Source organism: Fopius arisanus, unplaced genomic scaffold (genome assembly GCF_000806365.1).
Source record: "Fopius arisanus strain USDA-PBARC FA_bdor unplaced genomic scaffold, ASM80636v1 scaffold00105, whole genome shotgun sequence".
In the NCBI taxonomy this organism is placed as follows: domain Eukaryota; kingdom Metazoa; phylum Arthropoda; class Insecta; order Hymenoptera; family Braconidae; genus Fopius; species Fopius arisanus.
The window spans coordinates 85,926-106,419 of record NW_011887844.1 but is presented as its reverse complement, the minus strand read 5'-3'; the positions used below and the strand labels follow the sequence as shown (position 1 = coordinate 106,419).

At 37.8% G+C, this 20,494-nt stretch overlaps 3 protein-coding genes and 1 long non-coding RNA gene across 10 annotated transcripts; 1 reads left to right on the top strand and 3 right to left on the bottom strand.

Moving 5' to 3' along the window:
* Nucleotides 1-11: 11 nt before the first annotated feature.
* Nucleotides 12-18,007, bottom strand: LOC105271229 (Inositol 1,4,5-triphosphate kinase 2). Of its 4 annotated transcripts, XM_011312625.1 has the most exons (7): nt 17,837-18,007; nt 12,115-12,452; nt 11,512-12,005; nt 10,441-10,774; nt 10,022-10,238; nt 2,592-2,672; nt 12-2,070 (listed from the first exon to the last, which is right to left on the bottom strand). In XM_011312625.1, exons 3-7 carry the CDS (start codon nt 11,945-11,947, stop codon nt 1,162-1,164), a joined length of 1,977 nt encoding a protein of 658 aa, XP_011310927.1. In that variant the 5' UTR covers nt 11,948-12,005; nt 12,115-12,452; nt 17,837-18,007; the 3' UTR covers nt 12-1,161. The 4 variants fall into 4 exon arrangements, with proteins under 4 accessions (XP_011310927.1, XP_011310925.1, XP_011310929.1 ...); XM_011312623.1 differs by having other exon boundaries at nt 11,512-12,452; XM_011312627.1 differs by lacking the exon at nt 12,115-12,452.
* On the top strand, nt 4,835-6,659 carry LOC105271227 (uncharacterized). 2 transcript variants are annotated; one of them, XR_892626.1, is made up of 4 exons: nt 4,835-5,139; nt 5,436-5,595; nt 5,726-5,831; nt 5,942-6,390. It is a non-coding gene; the product is annotated as an uncharacterized lncRNA (long non-coding RNA). The 2 variants fall into 2 exon arrangements; XR_892627.1 differs by lacking the exon at nt 4,835-5,139 and adding an exon at nt 6,571-6,659 and having other exon boundaries at nt 5,395-5,595; nt 5,942-6,405.
* On the bottom strand, nt 6,824-9,378 carry LOC105271228 (uncharacterized). Of its 3 annotated transcripts, none has more exons than XR_892628.1 (3): nt 7,649-9,011; nt 7,224-7,288; nt 6,824-6,912 (listed from the first exon to the last, which is right to left on the bottom strand). XR_892628.1 is itself a non-coding variant. In XM_011312622.1 (3 exons), exons 1-2 carry the CDS (start codon nt 7,991-7,993, stop codon nt 7,280-7,282), a joined length of 354 nt encoding a protein of 117 aa, XP_011310924.1. In that variant the 5' UTR covers nt 7,994-9,378; the 3' UTR covers nt 6,843-6,912; nt 7,235-7,279. The 3 variants fall into 3 exon arrangements, 1 of the variants encoding a protein (XP_011310924.1); XR_892629.1 differs by lacking the exon at nt 7,649-9,011 and adding an exon at nt 7,398-7,448; XM_011312622.1 differs by having other exon boundaries at nt 6,843-6,912; nt 7,235-7,288; nt 7,649-9,378.
* Nucleotides 18,008-18,672: 665 nt separating the features above from the next.
* On the bottom strand, nt 18,673-20,181 carry LOC105271226 (uncharacterized). The gene is made up of 5 exons (XM_011312621.1): nt 19,988-20,181; nt 19,718-19,860; nt 19,495-19,636; nt 19,241-19,362; nt 18,673-19,147 (listed from the first exon to the last, which is right to left on the bottom strand). The coding sequence occupies exons 1-5, from the start codon at nt 20,130-20,132 to the stop codon at nt 18,713-18,715; spliced, it is 987 nt and encodes a 328-aa protein (XP_011310923.1). The 5' UTR covers nt 20,133-20,181; the 3' UTR covers nt 18,673-18,712.
* Between the last annotated feature and the right edge of the window lie 313 nt (nt 20,182-20,494).

Genomic DNA, 20,494 nt, shown 5'->3' with positions numbered 1-20,494 from the left:
GAATAAATTTCTTTTTTTTTTTGTTCTTAAATATGATAAATGACAATTTATTTACAAACGTGTGAATACGCTTTGTGAATACAAAATAATCGCTCGTATCAGGAGACGATTTTCGCAATGTTATTTCAAAAAATATAAATAAAAGTCTTACGTATAAGTAGTTAAATTAAATTAATAAAAATTGATGAGCTAAAAGAGATGGTGAAATAACTCAAGTTGAATGCTTTCTTGTGATTTTTCAAATACCAATGATTTTTTCAATCGTACAAATACAGTTTATACAAAAGCTAATTTTAATAAATTTTGCAATATCGAAGGGTGGAAGAATCAGGGTTTTATGTACAATAATCTAAGTGACTGACATCCAGTAATAGGTACAGCTACCGCGTCTTTGGTTTGTTGTTTTTTTTTTAAAAAAAGTTAATTAGACTAAGTCGATTCGCAAAGTACATCAGAATCTCTAGGATCCTCCGGGATGGGGAGGGGCTTGGAGTCCATCTATCGAACTACAGAGTTTACGTACTCTCAACTTGGACTATTTGTGGGCGAAGTGAGGGTACAGCTCATTGCTAGTCTCCTCGACAATCATCCGACAAATGAAAAAATTGAAAATTCTATCGAACTAACGAGTTTACGTCCATGGAATTCAATAGTGGAGCGGTAAAACAAATTATTCGTCAAATACATTTTATCCTGAAAACTTCGTTCAGTGATTAAAACCTCTCAATTACCAAAAAGTATTGATCCGAGTGGAAAGCACCAGATAAATTTTTTATAGCGAATTAAATTCCCTCCAAAAAAGGTTTTCTCCCATTTCCTCGTAGAATCAATACCTATTGATTTTTTTGAGATCGATCGATATTCAAAAGAAATATAAAATTCGCTTTATCCTCGCCTTTTCTTCCAATCTCCTGTTGAATGATTCAATTGGCTGGATACAAAGTTATTTTCGATTAAAACAGTTAGATTAATCTCCCTCACAATTTTGCTAAAATACATTATTCACAGTTATCAGTTAAAAGCCCTCAATTCACCAGAGCCATTGAATTTTCCACTTCACTAAAGAATTCCCCTCACTCTTCAATCATTCATTCTATTTACACTCATTTACACAGCACGTCACAGCCTCGTGCCACCAATTGTACAAAATTCACCCAATGATCACGGTTCTGAGTTTCTAATGTCCTCAAAGATATCAATGATATTGTTAACACCAATGAGATACCCATCCTCGTGATTACCAACTTCCCACTCAGTGTCATGCCTTATTTTATGGAGATGCTGGGGTAGTGGAAGTGTCTTGGCAAAATCAATCATCCAGACACCGGCATTTTTAGCATCATGAACAAAAAGAAGACTCGATCCAACGACCTCGTGACTCGCAAAGAATGGCGATGCCTTGAGGGTTGCTCTAATGGCCTTGAGCCTTTGAAGATACTTGGGTACAGCATGTGGATAATCCTCGACGAATTTTTTCAATGCATCAGTCACTTGCTCTCGTGTTCTAGTGGTTTTGAAGTCTTTGGAGGAGCCACCGTGGCTCAACTTGATGCCCTCCACTCTGAAGCCCAGAGTTGCTGTACTGGATATTGTCTCACGCCACACCATGTACCGGGGTTTTGTCACACCCTGGAGTCGACGTTCCTCGGGGCTCGGCGCCAGTGGATCTACCTGGATCATCTTCTCGTACATGTCCTTTCGTAGTTTTGGGCGCTCTTTAGCTTTTGCCAGTTCTGACTCGAGGTAGGTTCGCACTCCGACTTTGCAGTCCATCACGCAGGGCTCGTCGAAGTCCCCCAGGAGGTCCTGCAGCTGGAGGTAAGACGCCACGATGGGACTCTGATTGGAATCCTCTGTGTGGTCTTTCGTTGGGGCCTCTGAGTTATGATTCTGACGTTCCTCTTCGGATTCCCGTACGTCCAGGACTCCTTTGAACTCTGGAACGTACGGACGCAGGACGTCGTGCATCAGGAGGCGAAAACACGCCTCCTCCTGGGGGCAGAGCTTCTTCAGGATTGTCCCTGGTGTTGGACCTGCACGGAAATTACCCTGGTGACCAGCTAGCTGAACCTGTCGAATGACAAAAAATCGAAATTCCACAGTCAACAAAAATGGAGAATTACGTTGTGAGCAGAAAAAAATTATCCAATTCACTTTTAATTCATTTTAAAAAAATTGCCATTGAAAATTGACTCGGCGAGTTAGAGGGGAAATTAATTTACAGCTTTTATTGATTATTTTATCAGCTGTAAACAAGGTGATGTGATGCACGCGGGAAAAAACGAATTGAATTGCTAAAACCGTATATTTTTCAGCTCTCGTGGAATCTTTGCGTCATCCCGGCCATAACTGAATTTTCACTAAATAGAGATTATATGAAAAAATATATTTGAAAGACCATGAAAAATTGGTCATATTGCAATTTTTTGTGATTTTTAAATACGATTATATTATATAACAAAATATATTACATATTATGTCATAACAAGATAATAAAATTAGGAATTAGAGCACGGAAACTCTCGGCGTGGGCAATAAGGAAATAACGAATGTCTGAATAATAAATAAATAAATGTAATATAATTTCTTACCCACGGATACCGATGTTTTTTATAAATCTGGAAGAATGGAGTCCACTGAACAATGTTCCTCAGTTTTCTCCATCCAGAACTCTACAACAAATAATGAAAAATCGAAAACATTAGATCCTCAATTGCACTGAACTAAAAAAAATGAATATTAAAAAAGAAATTCAATCTGAAAAGAATCATGAGGCATAAAACACGTGAAAAAAAAAATCCGCACATCGCCCGATTTACCTTTGGCAAACAATTATCACTAGCGACGGATTTGGATTTTCCATCGGACTGATCGGACTCCCATTCAGAGCTAAGATCATCTCCACTGGGTTCACCCCATTCGAGAGACGTTGAAAAAACATGAGGTACATCGAGAAGCTGTGCATACTGCCTGTACCCAGAGCACTTGTCGCAATCACGAGAATTCACCACCGACCGATCAATAAATTCCGGCTCGATCCGAACGATTTCCACATCCTGAATCTTTTCGATTCTACATCGAGGATTGGGTGAGGGGCTTCTAGAGGACGAGGAGTTTCTCTCCCTGTCGACAGGAACCGAGAGCCTCCTGGAGTTCCTCCTTACCCTGGGCCTGGAAATTCTCCTCTGTTTAGTTACCATTCTCTTATCACCAGCACTATCATCCTCATGATGACTGCCACAATCACTGAAACTCGGTTTGGTGCACACGATCGTTGGAATCATCCTCTTCATGAACAGCACTTATTTTATTAAATCCCAGTGGAGGTCATCAACATCCTCGTGGAAAATTCGCGCGCAATCTCCACTGACAATCACAAACGAGTCATTATTCCTGTGTCCATGAAGACAATTGTGGACTAGTCTGATAACTGATATCAGGAGTGACAAGAATAAAGATGAAGTGAATAAAATGAATAAAAAATAAAAGTGGTCTGTGCAGGTTTTCTTCGACCTGTCTTGCCTCCGATAATCCGACACTGCCTGTATTGCCCCGATGGTACGTCCGTTATAAGGAACGAAACACAGTCAACTTCGCGTGATGCCGTGGATTACGTAAAACCGGAGAATCACACTAATACATCAATACCAGAGTCAATGGATTTAAAACTAAGAAACTCCACATACACACGCTAAAAAGGACTTTCCACCCAGCGATGATGAACTTCCAACTACCAGCCGAGCTAATGCGTACACGTTGTCATATACTCCGTGTCATTCCCCGTTAACTCACGATGACGCAGATAAGAGTGAGACAGTATAAAGGGAGTATCTCCTTGGTATAATCCACGATTCACTGGGAAAACAGCTGGTTGATGACGATTCGCAAGTCATCTTGACTATCAGGGAATCACTCCTTCCGTTCCATGAATTTCCACTTGATACGTCATTGATATCCAGTTCTTTATCACCTGGGAATTTCGTGTTGCGTTGGAGATCACCTGGAATTCCTGGAATTTGTGGAACTCCGGGAATTCTTCTCGGGTTGATTTTTTTTTATGACTGAATTGGGAGCAGTCATTGTTTTGGGTATAATATGACGCAGACGTCAGTGGTAAATATTGCGCAAGGATCATCAGTTTTAAATTAACGCAATGAGTTGACCAAGTTTTTTCGGCGGCGATCATGATCGATTGGTCTGGAGAATCGCTGGTTCGTTAAAGTGATTTCGGGGTTTAATTGGTTTGTTTGAAATTTATGAGGGACCACTTCGAGATTTATTGCTCGGGGAATTTGGAAATTTTGGAAGTCATTCATGTCCAGCGGTTTTACTCCGGAATAATTGGAATGAGATTTTTTTTTGTGGGGTAATAACTCAATAGATTAATCACGGAATTTATTCCTGTCGTGGAGTTTTGAGAAATGTGAGTCTGATGAGCGTTTAATTGATTCGGCAAATTTAGGGTTTTATGAGTTCTCCAGAAATTATGAGAGTCTTTTTTATTTCTGAGTCCAGTTTACTCGTGAAATTGTGGGAAGAATGATTCACGTCAGGAGTCATTATTCTAATGAACTTACGAAACACGTTGCCTTCGATGTCATGAGTCGATAGACAAATCGATCAATTTTTTTCTCTCATAATTTTAAACAGAATCGAAAATTGTTTGTCCCTTTTTCGCGCATAATGAAATTTTTATGTTCATTAAATTTGTAATCTAAAAATTTTTATTTCAATAAAATAATCACTTGTCTAGAATAAGAAAAAAAAATGTATATATCAATTGAATCGAATGAAAAAAAAAATCCGGTATCGTATATTTGAGTGGAAAAAATTGAAACCGGTGTTATCTCGATAACCGAATTGTTGAATTTATTCTCTTTCCAACGTACGTCTATCCGATCGGGTATAAACCGGATTACGCGCAGTGCCTGTTTAATTATTGACTCAACAAGACGCCTGTTTTTAATTACTGTATTTGGACATATTTTTCACTCGATTAGCCACGCAAATCCGGCATTTTCCAGACGAGTTAAGCACGCAGTTTACTGTGGATTTAGCCGCAGGCCCCGGCAATGTACATGCGTCATTCGAGTGCAAGCGTAACTGCCTAATTAACCCATGCCATGTAGATCACTCCAAGTACATAAGCATTTTATTAAACCAACCAGTAGTATTTTCAACCCCAAACCAATTTCCACTTGAAATTTCTATCCATCCGGAATTTTTCAAAAATTCCTATTTTTTCGACACCAGTTGTTCGCGGATATCTCGGAATTAAAAGGACATACCGATTTTTTTGTAGGTACATTTTTTTTAGAAGAAGATGAGAGCTGCAAAAAAGGTATCAATGAAAATATCGATATCTCCAATCAATTCCGAAATATCGGCGGAAAACTGGTGTCGAAAAATGCACTCCTCCCATTTTACTATTTCAGAACAGAATTCATGTGAAATTATTCCATTTTAATTCAACGACAAAGAGGCCATTCACGCTATTCCGTGTCGAGTTAATCGATTAGTGATAACGACAAAATACGTAATATTGGTTAATCGTCTTCTACGTCATTCGCGGATATAATGACTGTCGTTTTTTAGGTAAAAATAGCCACAAGTGATAAAAGAAATGAGTGAAAAAAATAGTTAAGACACTGGGTGACATTAAATAATACGACTTGGTAATCGTATACCTGTGCGCACACCTAGGTATTTTTTTTTTCAATTTCAGATCGATTGAAACTCGATAGAATTCATTGGATGTGCGGGCACAAGGTCTTGCTCCCCACCACGTAATTTCCGTTTATTTTGCTCTGATGTTGAGAGCTGGAACCAAGGTGATGAGTGAAATTCACTGATTACGATTGTTTAATTCCACCTGCACCAGAGGTTTTATCGCAATTGTGCAAATAGCCTCTCATTGTTTAATGTCTTTGTCGTCGTTTAGGATGAATACATCATGTGAAGATCGTCGAGAGGGAAATGATCAAGGATCATCGATAAATTTTCAATATCAATTGATTTTGGTAACGAATCGATAACTCCAGGAGTCCAGAAATTTTTTGGATAACTCAGGAATCGTTGGAGATACCTGGAACCAGTTTGCACTCGCAATCTTTTTACACTCACTCTTAATTAAATTAGAGATAGCAGTGCACGGAGGCATTTCTTGGAGCACCTGTGGACTGCATTAAAATACTGCAGTCAACGTGTGATCATAATGAAGGCAATTGCGAGAGTTTTCGATGTAATTATACCTCCGGGCATTATCAGAATTGCTGTTCTCGCTCCTGGGATTTTCTCTCAGTTTCCTCCGATTATTCTTAATGATCGATGAAAGCCTGTTTGCAACGTCAATTCGCAATAATAAACTTGGGAATCTCCTTGAAACGATAAGATCGGAATCTCAATGTAAGCACTGACACAAAAAAAATTTGTTAATTGGAACAATAATTTGTTCATAACTCTTTATTTTTATATTAAGATTAAAAAAATATTTTTTACTTATCGATATTCACAAAAAATATATAATCGAATCAAATAATTGATTTTTCTATTTCTCTATTTTCTTTATAGCGAAGAAATGGATTTAGGATATATTTTACAAAATTTTTCTGTCAGTGAAGCACCAGAATAGCGACAATTAGCCAGACGGTTTGTTAGGCGTTAGGTAATACACGATAAACTCTTAAAGGACACGACTAATTGAATCCGCAATTGAGAAATCACGGGGAAAAATGTCGAAGGAGAAATTGCGGGATTGAGTGAATTCCGTAAATGGAAAATTCTCTGGTACCACCGAAAAACTTATTCTGTCGGATACGTCAATCTACCCGTGAAGGCCAGTTTCTATTTTTTATCTCACTTTCCAACGTCAATCAAACGTTCTGCATTATCTGACCAATGGGAGCAATCAGCCTGTGAAATAATTATAATTAAAAAATTGCTCTCGAGGCCATTCCCACACTTACAAATTTACTCCTCGCATTTTTTCATTATTATTTTTTTTAATGATTATTTAAAGGATTTTTTAAAATTATTTATTTTTATTTATCATTTTGAAAAATTAAGAAATTTTTTTCTCAGGAAAAAAAATAAAAATAATTATTTCAGGTTCGACCCGAATTTTTAAATTTCAATTTTGTTCTACGAAATTACGAGTCAATTCTTCTTCGAATTTTTGAGAAGGCATTAAATATATTTTGTGGTTGAAATCATTTATGCATTACCTGTCTCATACCTCAAGACTTAATTTCATCGATAAACTCACGTTCAAGGCCTAAACCTAAACTGCCTAAAAAATGCAAAAACCATCGATCAAAAAAAAAACCTAAGCCTAAAAAAAAATTGATTAAAAAAATCACGACGAATTATCACGGAAACGTAAAAACCCTCAAACACACCTCCATACTTCCTCAGTTAAATCACAAGAAGTACAATCACCAGAAAAAAAAATCTCTCTGTACAAATAACCATTCCCTCACGTCGGTCCATGGAATTTTTTGCACCGGTCGTATATCAGCCTCATGTTTGATCTCTGATTTGCCCCAGTGGAAAGTTTCCACCTCCCAATTCACGCCCAATTGACACACAAAGAAAAAAAAAAAGAAAACAATCTCCTCCTAACACCTACAGTAAATCTCAGAGTATTTACCTTTTTGCGGCCAGTGAGGGGCGCCAGGCGCCGATGCTTATCGACGATACCGAGAAGACAATCATCGCACTTGCAATATCGATTGCCGACCGAATCACCAGATTGTGCTGAGCTGAATGTGCTTGCACTTGTCTGACTGTCCATGGACTCAGTTCTGAGGAGTCCTATTTTTTTCGACAATCCAGCGATATCAGACTGATCATTATCAGCGATACTGTGTCTCTCCATCTTCGCAAGGAGCAACTGCTCCATGAGATTCAGAGTGGGTGACGTTGGTGTTGTTGGCTGGGAAACGACGCGCATGCATCGGCCAGATCCGGCTTGCAATTTCTCGTTATCATCCATTTTTCAACCTCTACAACTGCTACGAGAAAAGCTACAATACCCAGTCACTGAGAAGTCTGATACATCCAACAAGTCCAACCGACTGAATAATCCCCGACCCACGTAATACCTGCCGGAGTGAATCAGACTCCACAATCAGACAATCCTTATCCAGTACCTGGACAATAGCAGTACCAAAGGTAGTCACTTGATTCATAAAATAAAGAGGAAAAAAAAAGGCGGTGATAACCAGTACTCTGTAAACATCCAGTTGTTTACATCCCGTGAAATATGACTGGCTCCATAATTTCCAACTCATCAACACGTCTCACTACGTGACTACTCTCTACTCATTCTGATATTGCAGTGGAACGAGGAGACGTGAGACGTGATTCGTGTCCAGAATAGATAATTACGAGAGAGGACAAATGAGTAACTGGTTTACAGGTACTCAATGGCTTTTCCCAGGAGTGAAACGATGTTTCGAGTTCCAACGACAACTATTGCCACTCCGATATTACTCCCCAGTGTCTACATACACGTAATGAGTATTAAATTGAAACGTGCACGAGGCCTCGGCGGTATCCGGCGAATTTTTCAAAAAATTTTTTTAGCAGATTTATCTCCTCGAGGTCCAGAGACCCACGTGTCAATAGTAATAATCAAAAACCATGACAATTGATAAATTAATCGCGACTATTCCAGTCACTCGTGACGTAAATCCTCAGCGGGTATATCCGCACTTCCGCCTACGCCATTTCCTTCTCCAGTATGATTAACAAATAACTTTCACAATAACACTGATTCAGCAGAGAAGAGATTGCTGTATTGTTGAATGATATTGTTAATTTGCCGATTTAGCTCGATGTTATCGCAGTGGCCACCTGGACACGACTGGACAGGCCAATTTATTTATCTTCTCATCCCAAAAGCATTTTTAACCTCGTGGTGGTGATGGGGGAATTGGTTGTGGGTGTGGAATATAAGTCTGTGAGAGGAGGATTTCAACTGGAAATTTTCACCCAGGGAGTAGGGACAACGATGTGGCAATCGAGACTTGACTGGGAGATTGAACCAACACTCGATGGACTCAATGTCCTGGGACCACCTTGTCCCATTGGTTGCATTTACCCAATAATTGCTCAAGATTTACGTCTTTCACATGCACTACACGTATTACAATCCTTTGTTATCATTGCACTATCATTTTCTCTTTTGTATTCGGGTGATTGTTGTTACAATCGTGTCAGCTGGAGCCCGTTCTAGGAATTTCCATTCATCAAAAACTATTGAATCGTCTCTTTATCTCGCTCTTATGCTATTCTCTCAACGCAATGGCAAAAACTTTGACGTGAATGTACTCTAAATTTAGGTATTGCCAACGTATCTGACGCCCAGTGACGATGCGCTTTCACGTGAGGGAAAAAAAAAAAGAGAAATGGTAAATTATGTACCGTTTTAACAATTTCTCCGACCCTCTCATCTCGACAATTTGGAGCGCAAGCCCCTGGGGCACTGCGTATGTTATTTTTTCCCCGGATTGACTCATTCGTTTCAAAATAATAATCAAAATAATCGATAGTAATCGTGCTATTTTGAACGTGACTCGAATTGCCGAGCTGCAGTTGATGATAGAAATACCGACAAATTGATTTTATTTCTCAGAAGTGATCTTAACACGTGTATTACTTAATACAGGCTCTCATTGAATTTATTGTGTTCGAGTGATTGCCCACGGGCAACAGCAAAAAAATTGCTCATACCTTTTTTTAATCCCTCCACTGGAGAAATAATTAACAGGGTAATAACTCCTTCGTGGAGTTGTTAAATAAAGAAAAATGGGGACGTCGGGTTCTTAACGAGATATTTTTACTGATTACTGTCCACCGCAGTACCAGTAAGAGTAATTATCATGGGATCAATTGATGCGGCTTAATCAAGGCGAATTGTTCACAACCTATCCGTCAGATGGCAACTGGTGTTCACCAGAGTGCGAGCTCTCGTTTTCGGAGCAGTTTTTTTTTTTTTTTGAGGAAAACATTTGCTCACCTGTGAGCTCTTTAATGGCTGCAGTTCGGTGACCTCGAAGTCATCACCACTCAGGCTGGAATTCGTGGAGCAGTCGGATATCTTTCGAACTGGCGGCAGCTCCAGGAGTTCAACGCTCGTTCTGGCGTCATCAGGATTCGGGGATTCTGATTTCGATGAGTATGGGCTTGGTGTCGCCATGCAAGAGTTTCGTCTACTGGGATTTCCATTGACAACTCTGCAAAAATTTTGTCAATTATTTTTCTTGTGAAATGCCGATTTTTTATTTCAATTTTATTACAACGTCAATTGATCAATCAATTTTTGTACGGAGTAATGGAGTATGGAGTAAACGAAAATTTATCGATTAATTGATTAATTAATTAATTGATTCTGGAGCTATTATTTTTTTTTAATGAGATCGTAAAATATTATTTTACCCGGTGTTGATGCTGCTACTGGGCAAGCAAGTGCAGCAAGAGTCGGAATGCCTCCTCTGCCCACAGACCTGGAGTAATTGACCGTCAATCGGTGAAGTTAAGTCTTGAAATTCTCGGATATCATCGCAATCGAGACAGGAGCAACTACTGGCTTGACTGGGTGTCCCAGAGTTCTCGAACTTCTCCAGTTCCAAGTCGCTCCTGTCGTACTTCTCATCGAGATAAGAATAATCCGAATAATCACTGACGACGACACTAGGAGTCCTCCAGTACCTGGGTCTCTCCTCCGTGGAGTCGCACTCACTACGATCCCCGATGATCGCATTATCCCATCCTGTGAAAAATACCAGAAAATTCCGAAGCAATGAATTAATGAATCACAACAAAATCACGTTACGATCGAAATCCACCTGTCCTCCATAATTCGTAATCGCCCATGTCTCGCAATAAATCGAAAAAAAAAAGAATTATATCCACAACTTTATTTTCTTACGGCTTCAATTACGTAATATACACTGCAAAAAAATGCGTAACACTTGAGATCAGTTCTCCATACTCTTAATTCATCAATGAAAGTGTTAATGATGCAGTCGAAGCAAAAATATTCCAGTGGGAGTTGATGAGTAGTCGGACCAGGAAAGGATGAATCCTCACTATCAATTCAATTCCAGATACCCCACGAAGTACATAAATTTATGGGAAGTCCACACATCCGAAGACTCCAATCAACAGAACAAAATGCTGACATTTCCCGATTTTCCAAACGAGAATATCAGACACGAAATGATAAACCGATATCAACCGACTTATCTCTTCGACAAGTTTATCACGGATATCTCTAAAACAAAAAGAGATAGCGAAATTTTTCCGACGACCTCTTTCCCGCCCCTCAATTCGCTCTACAAAAAATATCATAACAAAAATACCGATATCTGCGTTCGATTTCGAGATTTTCAATTTCGAATCGGAAAATGGATTTCCACGAGTTAACGACTGCCACGACCCCCCACAAACAATTTCATTCGTCGAATAAATAAATAAAAATAATACAATAAATAATTTAAAACTCACCCTTAATCTGATCATCATCACTGAGCACAGCACTATCAGAGCTGCAGCATCTGGTGACCCTGTGCTTGACCTGTCGTTTCTGCCAGATATTTCCCTTGCCCTCAGATTCATCGCCATTAGAATCGATACTCCAGGATCTGGCAACAGCACTTCTCCTAGCCTCAGCATCGGCCTCAATACCCTCATCACTCTGTGGACTACGACTAAGACTCCTCGACACAGGCACCATCACAGTATTGAACTCGTCATAGCTCTCATTGGCCTCAATCGAATCCACCTCAACGTCTTTACACTTAACAGTCCCCTTCGCCTTCATATCACTGACACTATCGACTTGACATCCCCCCCAGTCTAAATATCCAATACTAAAAATTCTGTCTTCATATCGCCAGTTGTCCGGAATAGCTGATGCCAGCAGGATAATATCGGTGGACATCACACTTTCTGGAGAATTTGAGAGAACAATTTGTATCGGATGGCAGCCATTGCCTGTCCTGTAAAGAAGCGTTGGGATAATAAAGATAATAATCACCCCCTTATAACCACCACAACCAGTAAATTGGCCCGGACCTACACAACCATGCGCACATGAACTTCACTAACCTTCAAGCCATTCACTTCACATCCCCTCTTGATTCACTCGTTTTATTCGATATCATTTGAGTTCACGTTTTATTATTGGGTAAATTTTGATAATGCCACCTGGGGGTGCCTTTTGGATTTGCCCTGGGGCTTGACCCAATGACGACGTGTAGTCTGGCACTCGTGGAGACACTCTGAGACTCGAGACTTGACGCTTGGGTAAATGACCAGATGGTGGGGGATGTAATACATGGGTACGTAAAACTCGGTCAGCTTGTGTTAATGCACGTCTCCTTGCTCTCTTTCACTCGGTTCCTTTCATTTGACGTGTTCCCACTTTTTTTTTCTCTCTCTTCTTCCTGGAAGGAAATTGCCACAATGTGGGAATCGCGTATTCAGTATTTATCGAACAATGTCACTGGGAATTTTTAATATTCAGTATTTTTAATATTCGGTGGATGGGGGTGGGAATTTTGGGGAGAAAAATTCAACAGAATTTTTGGAGAATCCGGGATTTTTGATTATGTGCGTTGGATTCTTCGATTTGGAATTTGTCAGCTGATTTTTAATCGCAGTTGCCGGTGTATTGTGGGATTTAATTGTTTATTAATCTGTCACGTTCTGGTGATTTCAATGTTTTTGAGGAAATCAATTTTGCAAATCGTTTTAGGGGGAATTTTTAAATTTATATCGAGGACTTCTGGAGAGTTTTTGAGGGAAAGGCTTGGCTTGGGTATTTTGGGCATCGTGATGGGTTGACACTGAATTGAGTTTTAGAAAATTTGAAATTTAAAATAGAAATCGCTTGAATAAGATAAATAAATTTAGTTTCGTTAGTTTTCAGGAACTGTTTTTAAAATTTGTTTTGAGAAATCCAGTGGAGATAATAGGAAAGAAAAAAAATTAAGGCACATAATGAATTGTAAATAAATTTCCAATTCATCGTTTCCATTCATCATGAGAATTCCATAAAATTCAGGATTTTTACGGTGAGCGATCGGATTTTAAATTCGCTCATGAGAATTGAGCAATAAATTTATGTAGAGTTGCAATGGTTTCACAATGCAAGAAAAATGACCTACATTACTATATTCCTGACTTTTTGCCGTTGTGTGAACCTGAAAATTAGAATTCAGTAGAAAACCGGTAAGAGAAAGTAACTTCACCTAATTCCTTAGAGATATCTCCAAAACTAAAACACATATCAAAATTTTTGTTATAAACTTTTTTGAGAATCTCACCGAGAGCTCCAAAAAAGTTGCTAACAAAAATTTCAATATCTCCCTTAATATCGGAGATATCCCTAAAAAACCAAAAGTTCATCGAATCGTAAAGGAAACTATTAGATTTTCCATTAAAAAAACATCAATTAATTAAATTTCTCAGAAATGTCGAGTTGCAAAAAATTTTTCCCTTTTTCCCTGAAATTGCAAGACCGATTTTCTCACTTCCACTGCGAGAGATGGACGATACATGAATTTCAATTTGTCGCTGAGAGAATCCTTGGATCCTGGGGGAGTAATTTTCTTTTCTCATGGGAATTATCGAGAAATTAGGGGCATCCAGTCAAATCTTATCTGCAAGTGGTATATGCCCTGTGGCTTTTGCGAAAAAGCCGTATCGCGAAGGAGCCACTCTTGTAACTTCTTGCCACCTAGCGATTGACGTCACCATTTGCGTCAGAGGGAGACCGAAGAAACAAGAAAGTTTCGATTGAATGATGGTGCCTCTGGGTAACCAGACCCGACGTTTCACGTATCAATCCGTAGACTTATTCATGGGTATTTACGATGCTGGATCCTATTATCTCGTTAAATTGTAACAAGTTTAATCAAGAGTCATTTCTCTTTGAGTTTCAAAAATTTTCTTAAGCCTCAAAAAGAACAGGGAATTAATAGGATTATTATCTTAAAAGATTGGTTTGATTTGTCTAGAATTATTGATATTAATGGACAGTAGTCGTCAATTAAAATAGCAATTTTCACTGTCTTGATTTCTAAAATCCCGAAATGATATTGAATTTTATAGATGAAAAGGTGAAAATGGTGAGAGCGATAGCGACGAGTGACAAGATTAGCAAAATCGATCCTAGAATGTGCGAATACAAGTTTCGATGACAGTCATCCTTGACGTCGACTCATTTCCATGAATACTAATTATGGTATGTGTTCTCGGGAGTTATTGATTGGGGAAACTTGAACGATTTTATTTAATCAGAAAATAGCGATACCTCTGGTCTAATCAATTATTAATCAATTGCGCATTCCATTAAATTTGAAAAATCAATAATCGATAATTAAAAAATCTAGCATTGATTTCGATAATCGCGAAAAAAAAACCAGGAATTCCAGTAATTCTAGTAAAATTTCAATGTCCACTTGTTGAGCGTTCAGAGTAAATAATTGTTTTAATAATTTTTTTGCATGTTTCACGCAGGTGCAATAATTTATTCTGTTTAGAAGGTTCTTGTAGGTGCATTCGACAATGTAAACAACATTACAGTTATTCTAGGTGTCTTGCACTCTCGTGCATTCGCGGAATGTTAAATAAGTAGGATGGGAGTTTGGATGCACCTCGCGAGATATCCATGAGGAAAGGCACTCGCCAGTGTTGGCGGGTTTATTTATAATTATTGCAGCCATCACATTTTGGAAAATCTTAAAAAAGCTGTGACCCAATGGACCAGAGTGAAGGCTCCAATTACTCAAATTTATTTTCACTCACCACCCAAATCAGAGCACAACGAAATTCTCTTTTACTTTATATTCCAATCGATACATTCGTATCACCAATTCGAAGATTTATTTCTTCAATTATTCATTCTGTTAATATTAATTGAGTACTGGAATTGTAATTGATAATTCAAATGATTAGAAACTGTCAGAAGTATTTTTTTGAGTTGATATATTTATTGATGGGATTATTAGAAATATAAAATATTTCAGGCACTTGGATCCTTCGAATTTACTGTTTATTCTGTCCACTAATAAACGAATGCAAATAAAATTGAAATGCAAGTGATCGTATTTCCTTGTGGCAATAGTAAATAAATAAAACGAAGTGCGCATCCAGATGTGTTCATCAATAATTTTTACAGCTTTAGAATCGTAATATTTTGAAAAAGTTGACGCAGATGTGATCGAGTAATCACTTGATCACACATGAGACGCAAATTATTGTATCACTCTTCAGCAACAATAAATAAATAAATCAATTCGAATGGATCCTCGCATGACGCGTTCTCACATTTATTAATAATCATTACAGCCTTAGAATTACAATATTTCGAAAAAAAAAACCGATGGTCCCAAATAAATGTTGAAATTATTCCAATATTTTTTTAATTCCAGAAAAAATCACTGCACGTTCAGAAATAATTAATAAAAATTACGTATTTATGTCGTAATTAATTTTTTCTCTGTGGGAAAAAGGATTTTTCTCCAGTACAATTAACTTTCGTCGAAATATTTATTCGTAAAAAATTATGGAGTGTGCAATTGTTTGCGTTAATCACAATAAATGTCAAAAGCAAATTAGAATTTCTTGATTCAAGGATTAATTACGGTCAGTACGAGTATTCCTAGATGGAATCGTTAATTAATTATTGCTGGAGGTACATATGAGGTATTCCACGCTAAATGAGTCATCATCATCAAATCGCTCTCGATTTATTCCTACAACTCTGGATAAACAGACGTCTTCCCAATATTCTCTCAGATTTTTCATAATTCTCTGCAATTTCCACTCGCGATAACTCGAAATTTTCGATTTTCTATTCTTCAATTCAGCATTTCATGATCTCATCATAATCTGTAATATATTATTATATCGACAACCGAAAATTCTGAATGCAGTCCTTCACTGCAGAAAAAAAAGCCCTAAAAAACCTTGAAATTGAATAAATCTTTGCCAGCACTTGAAACATAATCTGTTCAACAGCAGATGCAACGATTTGTCATTAAAACTCTCCAGATGCATCTAAAACACACGACAAGGGTACAGAGTGCTCATACGTTATCAAGGTTTATCGTTCTGAAAAAATAGCCACACTGAAAGATACTAGAATAAAAAATATTGATGTTGGTGTCACCGGTTGCATTGAACCTCTTCCAGGTCGTTTTTACTCAAAGACCTTGTGAACAAGCTTGGCACACATCAACTTATTAAATAAAACGCTATCTGCCCGTTAAATATTGCTGAAAAACGATGTTTGAATAGAATGTTATAAATTACCTTCTTGCGGTACTTTTTGACTCTGAAGAGGCTATTCTCATGCTACTCCAAACTGGAAAAAGTGTTTGTACAATTTGTTAGAAGCTCCCAACGTCAATCGTCCCAGAAATTCAATAATAAATAAAATACCGAGCGGAGAAAAAAAAATATATGAATTACGCGTGTCTCACAATACCAAACCGCAATGCCAGATAAGTATTAATTACGTGACTACTATTTCTCCTATCGTGTCATTCTGTCGTGCAAAAGCAACTGGCATGCACCACATGCTATTCTATACTCGAATTTTTGTCTCTCGCTTTTTTTTCTTTGGAATTTTTTTGGAGAAAAATTCAAAAAATTGAATGCTCAAGCTCCGATCGGTTTCTCATCCACGCGCTGATTTTGTAATTTACCATTTTCTTTAGTTACCTTCTTCATTTACTTTTTATTTAATTCTATTGTTTTAAAATAATTGAGGAAGTTCGTAAGGCTATTGTGCAATCGCCGATACATCTTTTCCATTGTGCAACGGTTCAGTTGCCGGAAACATTACTGTTCTTTATCACCTCCTGGTAATTAAATAAGTACGTTTTTCCGTGAATGAAAAACAATCCGGGAAATGTTGAATTTACGAGTTTTAAAATTGATTTGTGGAGAGAATTTTTACCGCGAGAGATTCAAATCGTCTAGGAAATGGAGTAGATTTTTTCTTGGGTGAGAAAATTAATGGATTCGCGGGAGAATTACACCGGATTTAATTCGAGGGGTAGAATTACCGAAACTTGAAGTTTCTATGAAGATTTAAGGATAATCCTGATTTTTAAAGGGAAGAAAGCTGAGGAATTATTTCAAGTAAAAGTTAAGCCGAAAAGTTATTCCCAAATTATTCAAATATCACAGGAGTGAAAAGGTCATGAATTTTTTAAATATATACAATGGTAAAATAAAATAATCATGAATTTCCAATTCCGGGATATTTAAAAAAAAATTCCATAAACTTCAGAATTGAGATTTCTTAATTAAATTATAATTTAATTCTGTCACATTCGCTGTTTTATCAATGGAGAAGCGTTCATTTCGATTTAACTGGGTCACTCGTCCGAATAATCCACAACTTTCGAAAACTCGATCACTCGACTAGCTAGTAGTGAAAAAAAAAAATGGAAGAAGGAATGCAAGCAATTGGTTTATTCGCTATTCTCCAAAAAAACGCGTAGACCCAGTAAGGAAGACAACTGAGGACATTGTTTTAAAATGGAAACAGGTCAATGTCACCCCCAAGGCCACTCAAGCACTGGTGTATTTTTTAACGTTCCAGATAAGTATGATTGAATGTTATCATAAATGTATAACTTCCACCATTGATAGACTAGTATTTATCGTGTAGGAATAATTGCACTGATGGGAACAATGAAGTCCTTTCGTGTTGTTTTTCCCACTCACCTCACCACAGCGATAATACACGTTATCAATGAACAAGTTCCTTATGATTTGAATACTAATGGTAAAAATAATAATGCAACAATACCTGAGAGAATAAAGTGATCCACCTGATGATGATCTATCCCTCAAAAATTTCGTCTGGCGATTAAATTCACCGGATCATTTAAACGAACGAATCACTCATTAATTCCTGGTATTTTTCAAATAGACTTATCAAAAATTATCGAAAATTATCGAAGATTATCCAAGATTATCACGGTATCACGGACGTCGGTCAACTGAACTCGAGATTTGAACTTGACCACTTTAGACACCCGTCTGCGGTGCAAGTATTAATATTGAGAGAGGGAAGACTAGCTCAACAAATTCATCAATATCCCCCCCAGGCCGCAGTAATAATCACTTGAGATCACTTGAAAGGTAACTGAATATCATTTCGATGAATGGTAATCATTTGAGACTGTACTCAGCTGAGTTTGGCCTATGATCACAAATATTATGCAGTCGTGAGGTGATTTAACGTGCCACCCAGAGGCAAACACTTTTGTTGGTTTGGACTTGAGGAAAATTCATTCACTTTGGAGTATTTATGGAGCGTTTTTGCAGAATACTGAGAGATCGTCGGGTTTTTAGATTGACTTTTTTTAGATCTTTTGGGTCGAGAGTTGACTCCATTGATTACTCACTTGTTTCATTTGTTCTTCTTGATATTCTAATTGATTATTTTGAATATGATAATTTAAATATGAATACCTGATTATTTTCTGATTTTTCTTCTTTTGGAAATAGACGAGTCGTGATTGATTTGATTTGATTTTTGGCAGATGGCGAAGAGAGGAAAATACGGTGAAGGCATTTTTCAAGGTTTTCGCTCGATAGATTTGCGATGTTCTTCCGTTATTTCTACTCATCCTCGATAAATATTTGATGTTGAAAAAATAATAAATTTATTCTGGAATATTTACAAAACATTGTAGCAGAATATTTTCATTGAATCGTCAACCCTTTCGGTTTCCTCTGCGAAATAATTGACTGGCTGATCAATTTCAGAGTCCACAGGCTTTATCCACTGGTCCACGTCAATTCCAGTATTTAAACTTGATAGAGATGAAGATATTGAAGGTCGTGAGACGATGAAGGCCCCTTTTTTGATATTGTCCCTCAAGAATTTCCAGACACTCGTCTGCTCTTCCTCAGACAAATAAAACTCAAAGACATTGTTGAGGACGACAACGTCAGCCACTCGCACCAGATCCCCAGTGTCTTCTATTCGTTTATTAATAATCTCAATTCGTTTATCCATCTTGTGTTTACGAATGACCTCGTTCTGCAGATCGCACAAGTCCTTGTTCATTTCCACACCGATTATCTTCTCTGCGTCAGAATAAACGTATGCCTGGTGGGAATAATAATAAATAAAACGTTTGTGCTCATTGAATTTTCGAATGGGATTTATTTGAAGGGAGAATCGAGGAGACAATTTACTCACGCCGTATAATACTGCGCCCAGTCGTGAGCCAACATCGAGAAGAATTTTTCCATCCAGGGTGGGCAGAAGGGTGTTGAATATGAGGTACAACTCGTCTCGAGAGGCTGAGTGAGAAATAAATACTGCAAAAGGAATTAACGAGTTCAAATTAAAAATCCATTTCGAATTAAAATTTTTATATTATCATTTTTTAAGATGTAAGATGAATAATGCAGACAAAGGGGAAAAGAAGAGGGAATAATGAGAATTCTTACTGAGAGGACTAGTGTTTTTAGAGCCGCAGTCTTTGCAATAATTCCTGGACATTTTTCCTTCCTTCACCAGATCCTCGATGTCATCGTCCTCGTAGAGAAAACCGTCGACGTGTACCGTAATTTTGGGATCGCAATCATCATTCTGAAATTAGATATTTAATATTGCAATATTAAATATTTAAATTATTGAATATTTAAATATTTCAATATTTAAAAATCCTACAGGTCCTTTTGTTGGGAGTTGTATGTTCTCCGAGGGGAGGATGGCATTGAGAGGGATTTTATCACGGATTTCCTCGACAATTTTTCTCAGCTTTGCCGCAGGATCGTCAAGGACGTGCTCGTCCTCGTCATTTGATTCGTCATCTGTGAGGAAAATTTGTTTATCCATCAAAAGAACACGACTCAAATTAATAATATTATTATTGAATAAAATTTAATACATTTTCTGTGAGCATGATTCTAGTTTGAATAGGCAGATGTGAGAATTTACCGGAATCGACTCCAATTTTCATTGTCATCCACTCCTGAATTGCGAAGGAGAGCAAATGTTCCCGATGGGATTTATTCAAGCTCTCCATTATCTTCGAGAGCTGAGTTTTAGCACCTTGCAGAATTGTTATTTCGTCTTCAGGCATGGCTGGAAGTAGTTGGAATCGTTGGATCCAAAGAGGATTGACTAAAGTGGAGGCTCAGTTCTGAGGGTTGAGTGCCTCCACCGGCATTGTAGTACTTCACCCAAAAAGAGGGAGGGCGCCACAATGCTGGGGTGTCCATCAAGTCGACGGGGTGAATTTTATTTTCTGCTGTACGAATGCTTTTTGTTTTTCATTTGTTTAACTGAAATTGAGCCGACTGTAGCACGTACGGAAGGGGGAAACCACATCTTGTAAAATTTCAATGGAAAAAATTATTCAATGTATTGAATATATACCACTAATGAATTTAAAATTTTAAATAAACACGTTGTCCTAGTGGTAACGTGCTCGACTGGCACGCC

Excerpts from the sequence above, each read along its gene's own strand:
- LOC105271228 (XM_011312622.1), bottom strand. The coding sequence starts at position 7,993 with ATGGATGATAACGAGAAATTGCAAGCCGGATCTGGCCGATGCATGCGC.
- LOC105271226 (XM_011312621.1), bottom strand. The coding sequence starts at position 20,132 with ATGCCTGAAGACGAAATAACAATTCTGCAAGGTGCTAAAACTCAGCTC. Across the intron at positions 19,861-19,987 it reads GAAAATTGGAGTCGATTCCG|ATGACGAATCAAATGACGAG; the intron begins GTAAATTCTCAC and ends TTTTCCTCACAG. Across the intron at positions 19,637-19,717 it reads AACTCCCAACAAAAGGACCT|AATGATGATTGCGATCCCAA; the intron begins GTAGGATTTTTA and ends ATCTAATTTCAG.
- LOC105271229 (XM_011312623.1), bottom strand. The coding sequence starts at position 11,947 with ATGTCCACCGATATTATCCTGCTGGCATCAGCTATTCCGGACAACTGG. Across the intron at positions 2,673-10,021 it reads AGCCATTAAAGAGCTCACAG|AGTTCTGGATGGAGAAAACT; the intron begins GTGAGCAAATGT and ends TATTTGTTGTAG. Across the intron at positions 2,071-2,591 it reads AAAAACATCGGTATCCGTGG|GTTCAGCTAGCTGGTCACCA; the intron begins GTAAGAAATTAT and ends GTCATTCGACAG.